The sequence below is a fragment of the Anser anser genome, assembly GCF_964211835.1.
Source record: "Anser anser genome assembly, chromosome: 1".
Lineage (NCBI taxonomy): Eukaryota > Metazoa > Chordata > Aves > Anseriformes > Anatidae > Anser > Anser anser.
Window position 1 is genome coordinate 148868267 of NC_139720.1, and position 18101 is coordinate 148886367.

Genomic DNA, 18101 nt, shown 5'->3' on the forward strand with positions numbered 1-18101 from the left:
TTAGAGGTAAAATAGTGCGGAGTTGGTGCCTGCTTTTACTGTAAGTGGGAGTCTGCTAATTCCCAGCAAAAATTCATTACTGATGAAAATGAATATTGGGCAAAACTTCAGTGGATTCTGAAAATTCTGATCATCAGAGCCAGTCTGGGAGCACTTTCATTTCTGGTTCGTGTAGGTCATCAAAAAGTTACTCTGTGCTGAAGTGAAAAGTAAGTTCAAAAATAACTGTGCACAGTTTCCTACTTGCACTGATCCTTCTGAATGGCGAAGCTGTGTGGTGACAAATTTTGTTTTAAGTAACTTAGATTCCATTAGATAAACATTTCCAAAACTGCTTTATTTTTTTAAAAAATCATTATTAATATGTTTATACTTTCAGAAGATCTTCTGAAAAAAATTCTTTGGGAATATTTCATAATGGTAATTAGAATTTATTTTCTCAAGGGAGTTCACTGTACCTTAGCAAATAACAGCGAAAATATTGCTGTGTGAAAAATCAATACCACTTTTTTTTTTCTGTTTTGCTTTACAATAAAGATAGGTTATTTAGAAAGAAAATGTAGAATTAAAAAGTGGGATTTCTTTTCATTAATCAGCTATTGGCCGAGTAAAACAAAGGATGTAAACATCAGAATGGACTAAATAGCATCTGAATTGAGCCTGTAAAAATAATGTTCAATCCCTAAAACTAACATTTAAAAAATCCTATTTATTGTACATATTTTAATAGAGTCAATGGAGTTACCACTTCGGACTATATATCTTGAGTGGTCTGCTACTAAACAGTTTGTTTTCCTTTCATTGATCCATAAGTGACTTGTGCTATTTTATTCTGCTCTAAAACCAGAATGATAGTTCTTCTGTGGATTTTCTATGTTCTGCGTTAACATATTTCAGTGTATGAGCATTTCAGAATAATAACTTGCTTAGTTTTCACAACACTACTGACCTAAGATTGTGTCATTCAGTTCCTCAGATGAGGATAGCATAGAAGCCTTAAGGTTATGTGTTCCCAAAATTTTTGGGTGCCTTGCTTGAAATTGCAGGGACCTGAATGTTCAAGCAGATTTACCTATACTTGCTAGTTTAATTCACAACCTTTGTCTGTGAAGGATATAAATGTGGAAGCAGCTAACCCAGCTCTGATGTCAGTTTTCTGATACACTGATGCTGTGCTTTTATCACTTTGAAACTATAGGTATAAAAGCAGAAAACCTAGGTTGAGTCAAGTCCATTAACAAATGTAAACAAATGACTTGTCTGCCCAGCCATCCTCCAAATATTTAGGAAATGAGTCATTTACTTTTAACAAAATTTAGGTAGCCAAAAGTTCCAAAATTTAAAGTCAAGAGTGAGAAGTTCCGGTACAGCTGAAAAAATTTTGTATATTTTTCGAAGTACGCGTATGTTACAGATGTTTGTGCTGTTTGATTTGCATTGTAGATGTTACTTTTTCTAGGCCACTGCTAAGTATAACTTTTGAATGAAATTGTCCCTGATTTACACCACCATAAACGAGAAAAGAATCTGGCACGTTGTCTTTGGCCGGTTTAAATCCTACCCAATGATTCTGTGTATTTTTTTGAAAGATCATTTGAAGTAGTGTTTACTGTATTGCACTGTTTAAGCATGAATGAAGAGTGTAAATATGTAGAGCACCTGATTCTGCTGAGATATGACTTTATAGCTCATTTGGGCAAACCGGGCTAAATATGTCTGATTTGTAAACAAAACTTCAAGTGACACTAGGCTGCCTCCAACGAAGGGTTTAGGCTGTTTAAACTCTTTAACAGACAGAGTTTAAGGGGAGAGATCCAAAACAATGTACTTAGGAAGAGACATGCAGAGTATATATGTACATTTTTATTATAGAGGACAAGTTGAAAGTAGCATCTCTTGCATTTTAAGTGGAACTGGATGAAGTTATTGACATTGTTTTGTTTGTGCTGAAGTTCTTTCATGCCTAGGCCCTGGAAATGCTCTGTCTGACTTTTGTCACATAAGGTTTATTCCTGTAGCAGGAAGTCCAACATAGCCCCAGAACAGAAATGCTGCCCATAGTTTTCATCTACATGCTTGATTTGGTCTTCATTATGAACTGGTTCATTGCCACAAGATTTGAATACAAGGGCGGAGCTCTTGAGTGTGGTTCTACTATAAGCCAGTACAAACATCTGTAGAGGTTTTATGTGTCTCCTCTGACTTTTTTCTGATGACAGTTGTTTCTCAGTATTGAGTTGAAATGAGAGTTTTCAGGTGATAAGTGGTCAGGTACTTTTCATCGCTTTAGTCCAAACAAGCGGAGAGAGTATAACCCAGATTAAGTCACTATTCATTGTGACTGCATAAGGTAAGGCAGTCGGAACTAGTAAAAAGTTCAGAAAAATATCAGAATAAATTCAGAATAACCTACAGACCAGTGGTTTAATTAAGTTTTTAAAATAAACTGATACCTAGCAGAACTCAAAGACTGACCTGCCAAAAAAATCATAATCCTTTGTAGTTGATGCTTCATATCAAAAGCCTACTAGTAACAGTCTGATTATATAACTATTTCTAGAATTAAAATTAATGCATTTTGTTTTTATTTAGAAAGAAGGAAGATAAATGGTATTTCATGTAAGTTGACATAAGTTCTGAGATGAAAGGCAAGGCTTCTGTCAGTTTTCTCAAGCATCTAAATAAGGTTAGGAAAAGAAAATCAAGCCTGAGATACTTGTTCTCCAAATTTTCCAGCCTTGCTTTTCTTAATCCTCACATTTTGAAAAGCAAAGTGGTGTGGTTTTTGTTGTTGTTGTTGTTTTTTAAGTTGCACTAAAATGGAAGGATCTAACTTGGTTTGCAAAAAGAAGCAGAATGCATATTGAGCTGTGTCTGTTACAAATATTTTCAATCAATTAAAAAAAAAATCCCTTTTGAATTTCCTTTTTTTATTTAAGAAAGACTGCAGCATTGAAATGTTGTCTTTACCTTTTGCTGTGTTTAGGACTGAAGTGTTTTTGAGAGTTTCAGAGAATGCATAGCTGGAAGATTTCACTGGCCACACTTTCAGTACAGGGTCTGCTTGCTGACTCTAACTGCTCCGTAGATCAATTTGTCTGTTAGAGGAAGTACAAATGTCCTTGTGCCTGTAAGCACGGTTAACATTGCACAAACATGACAAAATTTGCTCTGGAACTGTATTATTTTTCCCTTTTGTTTCACATGTAGATTAAAGAACATGTTTCTCTTTGTAGAAAAGCCATATTACCATGATAGTTTTCTTTATGAATTGCTTTAACTCAATTAAAATGTTGCTGTGCTTGATTTTTGCTGATCAGAGACTTGACAGTTCTTAACAGATCTTCCTATTGCTGGAGATGCTGAGATGAACAGTATTTAGCCTTATTAAAGTGGGTGACTTGAAGTAGCTGAAAAGGGCTGAATTAATTTGTGTCATCTAAATAAGTGGTGTTGACCATCATTAAAGTTAAATGTATTAATTAATCGGATAGATGATCTCCAGTATAATTTTTCTTGTTTTTATTAATTGGTGAAGGTTAAAAATACCTGAGTGTGATAGTTATGAAACCCTTAGTGGAGATCTCTGCACAGAAGAAAGTGATCAAAGATTAGTAATGGCCTCTTTTCAAGTTAATTGATGGTAGGGTTAGTTTTACAGAGAAGTAAGTTACAAGCAGAATAAAGATGTAAGACATCCTTCAAGTTCATCTGTCCTGTTTTACCCTGTTGAAATGGCAGCCAGGTAATGATTGATTCTGATCAAAGCGTGTGTCTGGGCCAGCCTGGGCCTAGGTTAAGATTGCATTGCTTCAATTTGCAATGTGCTGCAAATTTACTGGAGGCAGATACATATCTTGCTACCAACTTAATGATTTCCCAAGCATGTCCTTTTACTTCTAGCATGGTTCTTTTTTTTTCATAGTACAGTAACTGAGGGCTAGTTGGCTGATACATAATTTCTCATAATATAAGCTCCATAATAACAGTAATTTTTTTTTTTTTGGTAAGATGATTAAATGGGGCAGCTCAGGTCTCCTTGGTTCAGCAAGTCAGCTGTACAGCTCAGCTTTGTCAGTGCTACTGTCTCTTCTGTTGCTAGAACAATGTGTCTGTCAGCACATGTTAGGCCATGCCTGTACTGTTAAATAAAAGAAAGGGTAAAAAGTGACCCTGGATGGCTTACAACTGATCTTCTGCGCTACTTTACTGGTGTTTGTCTAGGATGGTTTGGCTTGTGTGAAGTAGTGCTTCATGAGACAGTGCATGGTTATATGTATTTCAGGGACAGCCCTTACCTGTGAGACCATTCTCAAAACAATATGTTCAAGATTCATTGGTTTTATTTCCCTCCACATTACACAGTTTTCAACACTATTCTCACAGTCCACATTCCCTCACACACATAACTTCAAATAACTTCAAGTTTACAGTTTTTCATTAAACAGTATAGACAGAGATGTAGAGCTCTCCAGAAGATAAGAAGGTGAAAAATGGAAGGTGAAAAGTAAAATCTAATTACCAGACAAATACAGATGGTATAGCAATAACCAAGCTAGCTGTGGATACTAGCAGCTGGTGACAGGAGTGTGACATTCTGGCTTTGATCTTGGCCTTTAGGCTAATGCAGCTACCATGCTTCTGATAGACACACAGAGATCGAACCTGTATAGCTTTGCTTAGTGTTGCATTGGGCAGTGCCATTAAACTTTAATGCCTGAGTCCAAAACTGTTTTTGAAAATACAGTTTCAATGGTCCCCATCTTTAGAAATCTTTAAACTCCCACTCTGCCTTCAAACTTCAAGTGTCTCAGGCATTCTAAGTTGTGCTTCTTGATATGCCTAGAAATGCAACAGTTTTGACTGCACTGAATAATTCAGGGCTATTTTATGCTTAATCCCAGTTTGCTTCAAAAAAGGAAGAACAAAAAAGAATTGAAAAAAGTTAGTGGCTCAAAAATGGTATGTATTTAGAGAACATATCTATTGTGCTACTGGGTGCATATACCTGTATTGATGTCATTGAATCTGCAACAACGACGTGTTGAGTTGGTCATCATCCGGACTGTGGGAAGCTATGGTTTAATATCCTTCTCTGCTCAGAGGGTTTCAAAAATATAGTTCCTCCTTTGCTGGGAAGTACAGTTTAACCTCTAAACTCCACAACCTTTTCCAGGAAAAGGATGCTCGCTTAAGGATGCTAAGACCCTGTGAAAGCTCTGCCACATTGTGGAGATTGAAAAACATAAAGCTGCAACATAATGTACTGTATCTGAGTTGAGGAGGTCTCAATTGTATATGAAGGGACGTGTGTCTGGTCTTTGCAACATAGCTAGTGTTTTACATTAAAGAGTGATGAGATACAATTTACAAACAGTATGTAAGTGGGAACTGCAGTCAGGTTGGTGCTCAGAGGGCTCTGACCAATAGGTACGTTTAAGCCTTCCCTTGTTTTCTTTAGCCTGCTGCATCTGGGAACTGCATGGTATCGTACACTCAGTGGAGGGCTAAAGAGCCCAAAAAAGTGAATCTCTCTCTGTCTCCTCCACATATACCTCTAAAATGCCTGTCACCTGGTAAAGTAGGCAAATAGATTACTTCTGCTTTTGTGCTGTGCCTCTTTCACGAACCTTAGTGGGCATGAAGTTTGAAGTTATGTATGGTCCTTTAATCAGCATTTCCATAGGCAATTCATGGTCAGGTTCTTCCTCCTTCCCCTTCTTCACAGACGTGCTGATTCATGTGGCTTTTCATGTGGCAAGCTCTCATAGCCCTTCGGAGATGTCTCTGTTTCCCCAGGTACTGGTTAGTGAGGTTGTTGATAACCATATGATTTATCTCGTAGTGATCTAGTAGTAACCATCTAGAAGTTAGGTAGTCAATCTAAACTACTAATCCAAGCATTGTTGAGTGCCCACAGAGAAGGAGGATATAGTTGCATGGGCAGTTTTTTCTAGGACATCTTGAATCTTTCTTGCATCTTTCTCTCTCCATGAAGAGGGAGCTTAGAATAGATGCCAATTCTCAGATGGCTACCCTTTGGTAGATGACTAATAGTTTGTCTCTTAGAAAGTCTTGCCAAATATGACAACTGGTTCCTTAAGCAAACAAAACAGACTATAAATCAACAGCATTATCTTTAAAAATAAAAGAAAGACATTTTTTCCACAAATTTTAGTTGAATTATGGTTTTCTCTATAAATCACATATAAAACCCTAGTTGTATGAATGGTAATATTTTTGATATTATGCTTACGTCAGACTGCTTTATAGAAAGATTTTCTATTCGTCAGTGTCGCAGTGTTGAATGGTTTAAAATATACGAGTTTAGAGCAATCAATATAATGATGAATTTATTTGTTTGTTTCTTAATCAGCTAGGATTTATACATACATGTTGGAGAAGTCTCGTGTCATTATGCAACCTCTCAACCAGAGTAATTTTCATGTTTTTTACTTGATGATGGATGGTCTGTCTGCTGAAGAAAAATACACGCTGTACCTCAGTAATTTGTCTGCACACAGGTAGGAAAACAACTTTATATTTAGTATTAATTTTTTTCTTATTTTAATGCCTGTGAGCTGGTGAGGTCCTTCCTCAAGTAGTTAACTTTTGTGTCCTAACTCTTCAATGTTATTTAGTAAGTTATTTAAACTAAAAAGTAGTTATTTTTACTAAAAAAGTTAAAAGTAGCTATTTTAACTAAAAAAACTAAAAAGTTAGAAGTAGTTACTTTAACTAAAGTTATTTAGTATTGAGTCTGTGTTAACAAGGATTTCATTCTGAAATTATCCTCTTAAAAAGTCAGAGTCATATGTCTACTAGGATTATTGCCTTAAAGGAGAAAGAGGAAAAAAACTTTTTAGTTTTCTGATTTATTTTTCCATCTTCTGTGAACTAGAGCTCTTTTTATGTCATTCTTTTTCTGATGAAATATTTTGTCTTTAGCAAAGACTTTCATTAAAATTAGAATTTTCTTCTCAAATATGTTAATTTTGATGAAATTTCACCATATGTAACTGAAATTTAAGTTCTCATTTTAATATTTACTTCATATTTCTAAGAAAAACAGAAACAAAGGTTTGACTGCTTTGAAACTAGGGATAGGATTCAACACCCAGCACCTAAAATTAGGTCTTTGTATCTCCACGTGAGCTCCCATGTCTTGGTTCCCATTTACAATCAAAGGCCATTGAGTCCCTCTCAGCTGCATGTAGATTTGCATGTAGGTGTGTGCTTCAAGGTGAGCTGAACCACATCTGTGGATTCGTAAACTGTGCTGACTACATCCCCTTTAACTGTAAGAGCATAAATATAAAGAGCTGTGTATAAACACCTAAATGTAGTGTGTCTAAGGCTACATATGCTACAAATGTTTATATAAGAAGATTTTTTTTATTATTTTTTTATTTCTTCCAGGAAATTTTGGGATATCTCAACATTTATCAATTCAGATTCTTTTGGAATGAAAGCATATTCCCGAGTTAGATTATTTGCCTTTCTTTCTTCAGTCTTTCCTAGGTGATTCCTAAGCAATATCACTAAAATGAGAGAAGCCTAGTTGGCATTAATGGTCTTCTCTTAAATTGGTTAAGTTTATAATGAGTGCAATGAGTAACTATAAAATGACCAATAGTAATTAAAATGATTTAAACTGAGTGTTTTCAGTTTTTTGTATCTGCATGTTTTTCCCATGGATTTCTCTCTCAACCTTTCTGTCTGACTAATACCTGCATAAAGCAGTACTTCTCAAGTTTGGGCCTGTAAAGAGAAAGATACAGCATTCATTTTTCTGCAGGAATAAAGTTACTTGATTCCAATTGTCTTAAACAGAAATCTTTAGGCTACCATTGTTTGGTAATGTTTTAACCTGTTAACACATTTCATATTATACAGAATAGTACAAAGCACTAACTTTGAAGTAACCTGAGGCTAAATTGCTTTACCAAAAACTTTCAAAAGGAGCGTGTGTGGGAGAAGAGTTAAATTCTGTTTTAAATCCTTTGAAGACCACAAGGATTCTCAACTCCTGATCATTAATTTATTGCTCTTTTATCAAATGTTGTTTGGAATCCCTCAGTTTATTCAGAAAATGAAACAGTTTGAAGTCATTTTGCAAGAAGCTCCAACAGGAAAGAACTTAGCAAAAGCCTGAATAATTATATTCACATGAACAAAGAGTTATCTGATAAGATAACTGATAAGCATCCAAAAAGAACAAAATAGCATTTCTAAATAGATGTCTGTATATTAGAGTGCCAAAGCTTTATAAGTAATTTATGGCTGAGTATTTGCATAAAGCTGCTTTTATCAATAAAGCTTTGCTTTGGCTACATAGAGTAGATTGTATCTTTCATGACTGAGAGTTTGGGCCAAGTATTTCTTTCCTTAAACTCCTGAGTATAGGAGTTCAGTGGCACAGATTTTTCTTGGTTGATGGAGTTAAACTAGAGGTAAGTTTGTATGGCATCAAATTCATACATGAATCAGGAAGGCAGAATTTGGCTTTTGTTAGTAATTCTAGATTTCTGGCTTAGTCAAATTTTTATGAGATCATATCGTTCTGGAAACATCAATAAGTGAATTTGTTATGTTTTCTTTAAGCAAGTGTAATCTTGACTCTACTATCAAATATAATTAGATAACAGCCCCTTTGAAACTATAGGTGGTTCATAACCAACTCGTTTCTGATAATTTTTCTGTTCCTTTTTATATTGTTTAAAGTTGCACCTTTAAGTAGAAGATTAAACAGTCTTAATAAATAATGTCTATTAAGATTGCAAGATACCCCTGTTTCTTCATTGTTTGCTTAAGCCATTATAATATGAGAAATGAGATGTAGCATTGATTTCTTATTCTCTTTTTAAATGAAAGTACCTGACAGAGTCATAGCAGTATTGTTGATAGTGGTTATTTTTATGCTCAATGCCGTAAAAGGTGAGATGTAGTTCATGTGCTAAACAGTTTATAGTCCTGGACTAAGAGTCATTGTAAATAATAAAAAGGGGAAACCCCTCCCCTTTGTAGTCACTGAGAGTTTCAGTAAGGCTGGAGTTTCACCCCAATCTGTAGGGCAGTTACTAGGTTGTAATTCTGCAGTGCTTGATGCCTTCCAGGGAGGGATCTTGAGTTTAGAAACTTCAAGGCATGTGCTTGCAAACGTAACAACTGTTAGGGCAGCTTGTGAAAATCAGGAGTGGGCCACTTTTTTTTTGAGGCTATATATAGCTGGGGTCTTGGAGTAGCAAGCCACATAAACCTTCGTAGGGAGGGACCAGAATGAATACGTCTCCCACTGTATCTGCATGTGGATCATGGTGAATAAGGACAGAAACAATTTCTGAGAGGTAAGATCATTTTTCAAGACTGAACAGCGGGAGCACATCAGATAGAGAGAGAGAGAGTCTCAAAAGGGCAAGTCAAGGCTTTTTGCTCCACAACAATTACTCCCCTGCATTCATTTCATTCAGAAGCTGATTTTATCAGTAGATCCTTGACTGAAATTTCCAAAATTTCTCCTAACTTTGTGTTTCAAAAGAACTTCAGATTTTTATTTTGCTGATGATATGTAATACAAGAGAGACAAGAGACTAGAGATTTAAAGTTATATTCTTGATTTGCTCTTCTTTTTTTTTTTAATTTTGTCTGGGTGTAGATACGGTCCCATTACAGTAAGCATTGCTTTTCTGGCACATGAAGTTTAGCCTCATAGTTACAGTATGTGCTACCTTAGTGATAAATCTTGCAATCAAAGTGAAATGGAGAGAGCAAAGAAGAGAAGTGACAATGGTGACAGACCAGTTTATAAATTGTCTTTATGATGAAGAAATGGAGCTAAACAGAGATCACAAAGACAGAAAAGAAAAAAAAATGTGGGAAAAATCTTACGGAAAAATGTTGAGAGATCTGATTTTATTTTTGGGGGCCAATTGTTTCATATTAGCATTGATATCCCAAAGCTATAGTGTATATATAAAAATAAAAGAATGTATAGCAGGTATAAGTAATATACTCAAACACGCTGTCATTAAAAATCATGTCATTACATTTGTATATGCATATTAGAGACATAACTTAAGGCTACTTAGTTATAGAAAATTGTTTCAGAAAAGATAGTTCAACCTGATATTACCATTTTTGATTTAAAGAAGGTTGCTAGTTATCCTAACTGATTGTACTGTTGTGGCTTCTGGTAGGCAAACTCATACAATGCTCTCAGCTCTGCAGGTTGATACGGACAAAAGGACATTTTTTAGTCCTCTCTTGTAGTGTCAGATCTTTGTCACCCTACATTTATAGGTTGAAATATGCTGTTTGCAAGTAAACTGTATGTGTAAAAATAAATAGCTTCAAGCTGGGGAAAATGTAAATGCACACATTCATGCAGAAGCTGGACTGTGGTCAGAGACTACATTTTGTGTTTGTAGCTCAGGCTGCTATTCCCAGGCATGTAAAACTTTCCTGATGCTCACAGAAGATGTACACTGCAGTGTGTGCTCTGCCTGTGATATTTTCCTCACCCATTAAAAGCAATGAAATTCGTATGCCACAATAGCTGTAGATAGTTCACAGAACTGATTTTCTTTTGTGGTTTTTCAGTGCTGGTCCCTGTCCACTCTCAAAAAGAAACCTTTCCGTTAATTTACTGTATAAAGTAGTAATTTTAGTGAAGTGATTGAATTCTGAATCTAAGTTGATCAGGATATTTTTGCTTGACCACTGAGGAAATCACCTCCCATTCTAAGTAGTAAAGTTTGGTTTTCACAAAGGAGTTGGAGAAAACAGTAAGGTAAAGTGAATAGTATAGAAAAGATCCCAGTATACATTTTTTCAGAGACATTATGTGCAAAGCCTTAAATTTGATTTTTGTGTGTGTGTGTTTCCAGGCATCACCTTTTCTAACAAGCACTTATACAACGTGTACAAAGTGGTGATTATTTATTACCATTCATGTGGATCCCCACTCTGCCTTTCCCTCACACACGAGCTCAAGATGAGAGTTTTCAAGATAGTGAGTGGCCGCATAATCCAACTTTCCCCAGTTCAGCATACGTGGGAGGCAGCCTTTGTTTTCTAACTGCTATAGATATAAAGACAGGATGACATTACATGTTTCCATGTCTTCTCTACTTTCTCTATTTCTTCTCCTTTTTTTTTCTCCCTTGGATACCTTTACCTTTTTGTTTGTTTGTTTTGTTTCCAACTGTTTGTTTGTTTTCTTGTTTAAAATGCAAAAGAGAGAATATACCTTAACTGTTTCGTGTATGAATGTTGTTTGTCTACAAATGTAGCTGTGGCAGTCTAATAATATAAGGCAAATTCATAGAGAAAGGTTTTTGTTTTTTTTTAATTAGTTCCACATAACTGGAAAAATAGACATTTTAGGGTTCTTCCAGTCCTCTGATATGCCATGTTTTTTCCTTGTATTCAAGCCTGATAGGTCACTTTTTTCCTCACAGGTATTTACTTTGATTGAAACACTCAGTACCCCCACAAAGTCCAGCTGCATCCTTAAAAATTCACAAATATAGTTATGCAATGCCATTTTGATCCCTGTGCTTCATAAGTTACCTGTTGCTGTTATCTGTGCCTGATGACTAGAGGGAAATCTGAACAAGTGTTAGACCTGCCTTACAAGATTGTTTGGATCTAAATACTGTGAATGACATTACTAAATCTTGGAGGGTTGCATCAGATTTTCCCACATGTGGCAGTCCTGCTTGATTAATAACTTCCATATGAAGTGCCAAGTTACATCACCTTACCAAAGTGCTGTTAGAGTTTGTGTGATGGAGATAGCTTTCAACATAAGTTACTTGTACCCAAATCCTCACTCTTGCCCCAATAAAGTCCGGCATTGAAGATCTATGAGCTTCACTGGTGAGGATCAATGTTGGTTTTTTTTGATGGAATAAAGCTCCAGGCAATCAAATACAATGAATGCCTCTTTTCTAAATGAAGGAAGAAGGTAAAGATCAGACTCAGAGGTTCCTTGTCTGTCTTTCACTTTTCCATTGCAAACGTATGGGCACAGAAGGGAAGAAAAGCTGTGACAGGAGATGTTAAGCCTATCATCCCTGTAGCTGCATGGCCATAAGGGTCATTTTTTCTCTGGCCGTAGCCCCTTTCTAATTCTTCAGTGCAAATAATAGCAACCTATCACTTCTACTTTTCTTTAAATGTCGTTTCTTCTCAAGCACATCCAGGGAAAACATACAGGGGAGACTTTTGAACCTTAAAATCATTCCCAAATGCTAGCAACATTTTTTGTCAGCCTTCGTTGAGTTGTCTGTTTCTAGTGGCATTTTCAGGATTTAGTCAATTCCATGTAATGACCAGAGAGAAGCTGGAGCAGGTGCTGTCCTGTGTGGGCAAGGGATCTGGGGGTGGCAGTGGGGCAGGACCCTCACCCACCCAATACAGACCTTCAGTACCCAGCAAGTTCAAGGATGGGCCACGGGGGTCAGATGCTGGTGACCAGAATGGCCAGGTAGGGCTGTGGGGATGGGGACGGGCCAAGGCTGGGCTGGGACGTCAGCGCACAAGTGGGGCTGGGGAGGTCTGTGGCTGGGCACAGGCATGGCTGACTACAGCCCAGGCCACAACCAAACTCGAAAGATTCTCTAGAGCCAGAAGGGGTCCCAGCAAGGCTTCCTGCACAGCCCAGGCAGATAGAAACCTTTGAGGAGGCGGGGGGCACTCAATGCCCTGACAGAAATGTGAAAGATCCTTCATCAATTTTCAGTTAGTGTTAATGAATATCTAATCTGCTCCCCCACATTATCAAAAACCAGCTAAATCTTCAGAAATCAGGATTAATTGCTCACTTTTGCATATGTATATTTTCTTCAATGTATATATATTCTTTTGTAAATTAAGGTAATCCTATAAACCTGTACTTAATTAACACTTTCAATATGTGGCAGCTGTTTTGGCGGCTATTCAGCTAAAGATTTGAAGTTTGTCTGTCACCCCTAAGATTTTCTTGCCATGGATCTTCTAGCACTTAAGTTCCTAGTAAGAAAGCGTATGAAGAAAGGGAAAAACCTGAATCAGTCTCCCACTTCTTTTTCCTTTCCCAAACTACTTTTCAATCTTGCATTAAGTCATACAGATAAATTATCACTGGATTCTACTGTCTTTATGTTCATCTTTCTGTACTTAACATTGACCACCCTACTAAAACATGAGCCAAGGACCTGAAATTTAGAAATGCATCTGATGTTTTACAGAGGATAAGTAATTTTAAAGACTGAGTGACTATACATGGGTGATTCTCAAAGGCAGTATCTGAAATTCATCATCTTGCCATTATCCTACTCCCTGGAATTGTTCTAGGAAAAGTTTTACCTTGCCTAGAGTAACTCTGGAGCACTGAGAAAAAGTTATCCATCAGTAGGTATCCAAGCTAAATTGAATATCATGTCTAATACAAATCTTATTTTTTTTTCTGCTTGTAATCACTTTGCGTAACAGCTGAAGGGTTTAGAGGTGAAACTCAGATTAATGAGACAAAAGATTTTATGAGATATTTTCTGCAGTCGTTAGAATTATTTTTAATGCATAAAGGTTCAAAGACATGTTTTTTCTTATATTTCACGTGTCTTAAAGTAATATGCCCTGAATTTGTGTGTGCATGCACATGTCTAGGCATTTCTTGGAAAAAAAAATACTTAGTGAAAACTCTAGGTTTTTATCTCATTTCTCTGTTGTTTTTTATTTATTTATTTATTTTCCAGATTCTTTCTTTTGTGAAGGTCTCTTAAATTGCAAAAAAATTAAAAATAAATAAAAAAAGAAATCATGTTCTGACTGAACAGATTCATATTTTTTGTTACTGTGCAAGTTTTTTTGTCCTAACTATATTGCACATAGCACTTTGCTGTTCTCACAAAAGCTTGCATTTTAAGTACATGAATACTTACAAGACAACGCAGTGATACAGCACAAGCCATGTATATTAGCATGCCTAGACAGCAAAGGACCATTGAGGCTTAAAGATTTTTCAAGCGTGCTTGATAAACTTTCTAACTAATGTGGTAATGGGAGAAGCCACGGTGTGAAAATCCGGTTTTGAACCCAGATTTCAAAACCTGAGGGAGTTAATCAGGAATTTTATTGTTCCATCAATGAAGATAATTTTTACCAGATTCTGATGTCCTTGAAGTTTTCATATGGTCCATGATGAATTAAAAACTGCTTCAGAGTTGAAATCAATGCAGCAGCGTCTATGATAAGGGGGCATATAAGTTCAGAGCATATATACATAGAGCAGCTGGAGAGAAAAATAACTTTGGTATATGTATTTCGATGGGAGATCGAGGGCTGTAGCAGCTATACATTTACAGGGAAGTTAATGAAAATCAAGAATAAGAAATAATTAATTTGTAAAGACTAGCAAAATTCACTTATTTGATTTAACTTTTTTTTTCCTATTATTCACATTATTTTTAACATCTGCCATACTTGGCACACTATTTTGTGTAAGTTAATATGTATCCAAGCTAAATAAATGAAGTTGTGTTTTCTCTTTGAAAAAAAAAAGTAACCATACTAATAGTGTTTCAGTTTTCACTGACTGTCAAAAAGGTAGGATCTCAGATAGGGCTCAGTATCAGTAAATATTAAACCACTAATAGAATATAGTTTGCATATTTTCATAAGAAAAGTATAAAAACTGGAGACAGTTTTTTTAAGCTTCTTTTTTTTTTTTTCTGAAAATAGCTAAAGATTGTTTTTTTCCTGTTATAAAGTGGAAGAGACCTTTACAGAAAGCACTGTGTATTCTTCTTCCAAAAGATGGATTATTTACAAGGTTCTTAAATTAGACTTCCAAAATATGCAGCCTGGAGTATACACTATTGACTATCTCAATAATAATGAAATAAAAAGTTTGCAATACTTTCCAGCTACCTGCAAGCTTGGCTTGGCTTCATTAATCTGATAATTGCAGGAACTTGAACAAATTAGTGAGATAAGCTACATTTTAAGATTTCTGTATTTCAGAAAACTATAGAAAAAAAACTATTTTTTTTTTTACAGTGATTTTGTTGACCACTCTTAGTTCATGTTGTGTAGTCAACTTCATTAAGAAATAACACTTTTAAAGTGTTTGTGGTCTTAGTTATTTTTATTCTTTTTATCTCCTTTGTCTTCCTACACAGGGCTAAGGACTGCTTAAATCTCAATTCTAAGCCTCTGCTGTACTCAGATGAAAAATTTTCACAACAAATGTGCCATTTTTGTTTTTCTTCATTATTTTTTTTTTTTATGGTCCTAGATGGGAGAAATCAAGTAAATTCTAATATTCAGAAAATGCTTTTCCCTAAAAAGCTGGGCCTCTTTGGTGTCTCATGCTGAAAAGACACAATAGTCATTCTTGAAAAGTGAAGTGTTGGGTTCTGCTTATGCTGAGGCAAGATTATTAACTCAGTAGGGAGGCTTAATCCAGAGTTGGAAAATTTGGCATCACTGTATTCCCCTTACTCTAATTATCCTCTTAACTTCAGTTGGAATTCTGCTGGAGTTTATTTTAGTACAAAAAGTGGATATGGAAAGGTGAAGCCCTAAGTAAAATTGAAAACAGGTTTTTTTTTTTTTTTAATACATCAGCAAGTAACAAAAATTATACACTTCAATCAGTTTACATCTTCACTATGTGATTTACTTGCATTTCAGCTGTCCAGAGAAAAGCTGTAACTGTGAATGTTTGTTTTTTAACTATTGTCATACAATATTACTGTGGAAATTTGATTCACAATCAGTGGTAGTATTTTAATGACAAGTTCTGTAGAATCTGACCATTATGAGGCAATTCCGTTTACTTACATTGCAGTGAGGTCTGACAGCTAAACTACACCAGCTGGTTATTAGAAAGCTAATGGAGAGAGGAAGCAGGTTTAAACTTGCTTCAGTGAGTTTTGTATCTGGAATCGTTTCAACATCAAAAGAGTTGTCTAAATCTTTTCTGTTGTTTTGGTTATTTGCTTTGCTTTGTTTATTTTGTTTGTTGCATACCATCTAGTCTTTCCCTCTTTACCTTGTATTTGTTCAATGATTATTTTTTTTTTGAGGTTGAACCTTCTCAACTGGATTTGTAACATGAATATTCCAGCGAAATGTGCTTTCACATTGCACTCTGTTTTTCCCTGCCCACTTATAACTTCACTCTCCACTTCCCCTTTATTCACACTGGTAGTATCATTTACCTCAATATTCTTACCTTTTTCAGTTTTCCCATGTCTTCATCATTAATGCATATTTTCTGAGTAAACAGTGTTCATGGGATTATTGAACTTGTTTTATTCTTTTTCTTTCCCAGAAATGAACAGGAATTGAACCAAAATGAACATTTTATCACCCAGCTCTCTTTTTCTTGTCCTATTCCTTCTTCGAAATTCAGGCTCCATTAATCTCTTGGAGCATGATTTTCAAGCATCAGTGTTGTTTTTTTCACTTCAAAGAAGGAAGGGTTGAGAGGCAATGTCGGTAAATGGCTGACGTGTGTGATTTGTTATGCAGCATAGTAATAATCATGACTAACTCACTTGGTTTTGTTGAGGATGGACACCAGAAAATTTACTGTATGTTGTCTTAAAATATGTCTTCATGTTGTAAAGTGTTATTTATTAATCGGAACTAATTTTATCTGAATCCAATGAAATCTGAGCTTTTCATAGTGCACATTTTCTCAGGTATACCTGAGATTGAAAAATACAGCAAAGTTTAACAAAGTCTGGGGGATTTTTAAATCCCCCTCTCCCCCCTGTTGTATTTTTTTAAAGAGTTACTCTGCGGTCTAATTTATCTAATTTTTCTAATTTTTCTTGTTCTTGTACTTCACTTCTGTTGAGGTAAGCTTTCAGGCCAGTAAACTCCCAGATTTTAATGGAAATTAAGTGGAACGCTAAGCAGCCTATTAGTGTACAGAACAAATTTCTCAGTGTGTTTTAGCAGGGCAGATATGATACCTGGACTGTATAGACTAAAACTTCTACCCTAAAATTACCTCTTTATACTTTAATATTCAGAAAATAGTGTCTGGTACTTGGTGTTAAATCAAAAATTATATCTTTCTGAAAATTGATTCAGTTTCCTCTATTTTAAACTCCCTCTTTATATGAGATATTTATGGGTTGTTACATCAGATACATTTCTAGGAGGTATCATTGCAATTACAGAAGATGTAATCGGGATCATAGCTCAGGTTTTCAAAACAAAACTGAAATATTAATTTGTGTCATCTGCTTTATTTTGCAAATTAAGCAGCTGTTTTTTGCTCCATTTGCAGATATGTAAACCTCATGCATAGTATACATCTGTGTTATTAACTTTATTTCACAATATTTGTTTTGAGTATCTGGCTGTGCAGTTGTTTTGGGTGGTTCATCTTAAATTCGGGTTAGTTGCATACATACGAGCACACTTGCACTCTAATTACATGTCAAGATATCCAAAATATTATTTTTGAACTTGAAAGCAGAGGTATCTTAGCCTTGGATTTTGATGATTAATTTATTTATTCCAATTCTGACATTAGCTGTATATTATAGCATTACTGCTTTATTCTCAAAGGATCCTTCAAGAAAATATAGCTCCAATGATGGCTGGTAATCATTAATTTACATGAAATACGAGAATAATTTTTATTTAACAAAACAAAGGTAGTAAAATAAGTCTGAGACTTAGCTCAGTGTCTTTGTCTTAGGTCCCAAGCGGGCTTGTTATTTGTCTGGCTTTCAGAATAAATGCTATAGAAATTCTGCTTTGTTCAAGAGTGTAAATCTGAAACTCATATTCCTCTGGGTATTTTCCTTCATCTGATGTTAACAAACCCCTCTTCATTGTATTATTCTTCATACATATTGATTGAATAGTGGCAGAGGGTGTATAGCACTCCACTGGCAGACTCTCAGAGGTAAAGAAATCATTCATTATGATTACCTCTCTTTTCAACAATGTTTTTTCTCTCACTCATAATTCTAACAAGCTGAACATGTAGAACTAACAAGGTGTAAATGAACAAATGAGATGTGTTTTCAGGAATAAATTGTATTTATAAAGCGGTACAGTAAAGCCAAGGCACCTCCTCCCTGTGTTTC

General features: G+C 35.5%; 1 protein-coding gene across 6 annotated transcripts in view; it reads left to right on the top strand.

Annotated features, from left to right (window-relative positions):
• MYO16 (myosin XVI) overlaps positions 1–18101 on the top strand; it is a 385412-nt gene that overhangs the window by 224020 nt on the left and 143291 nt on the right. For all 6 annotated transcript variants that reach the window (XM_083834843.1, XM_083834844.1, XM_083834845.1 and 3 more), the window contains one exon: positions 6377–6524. In XM_083834843.1, the coding sequence (XP_083690969.1) occupies positions 6377–6524 (148 nt within the window). The remainder of the gene's footprint in view (positions 1–6376; positions 6525–18101) is intronic.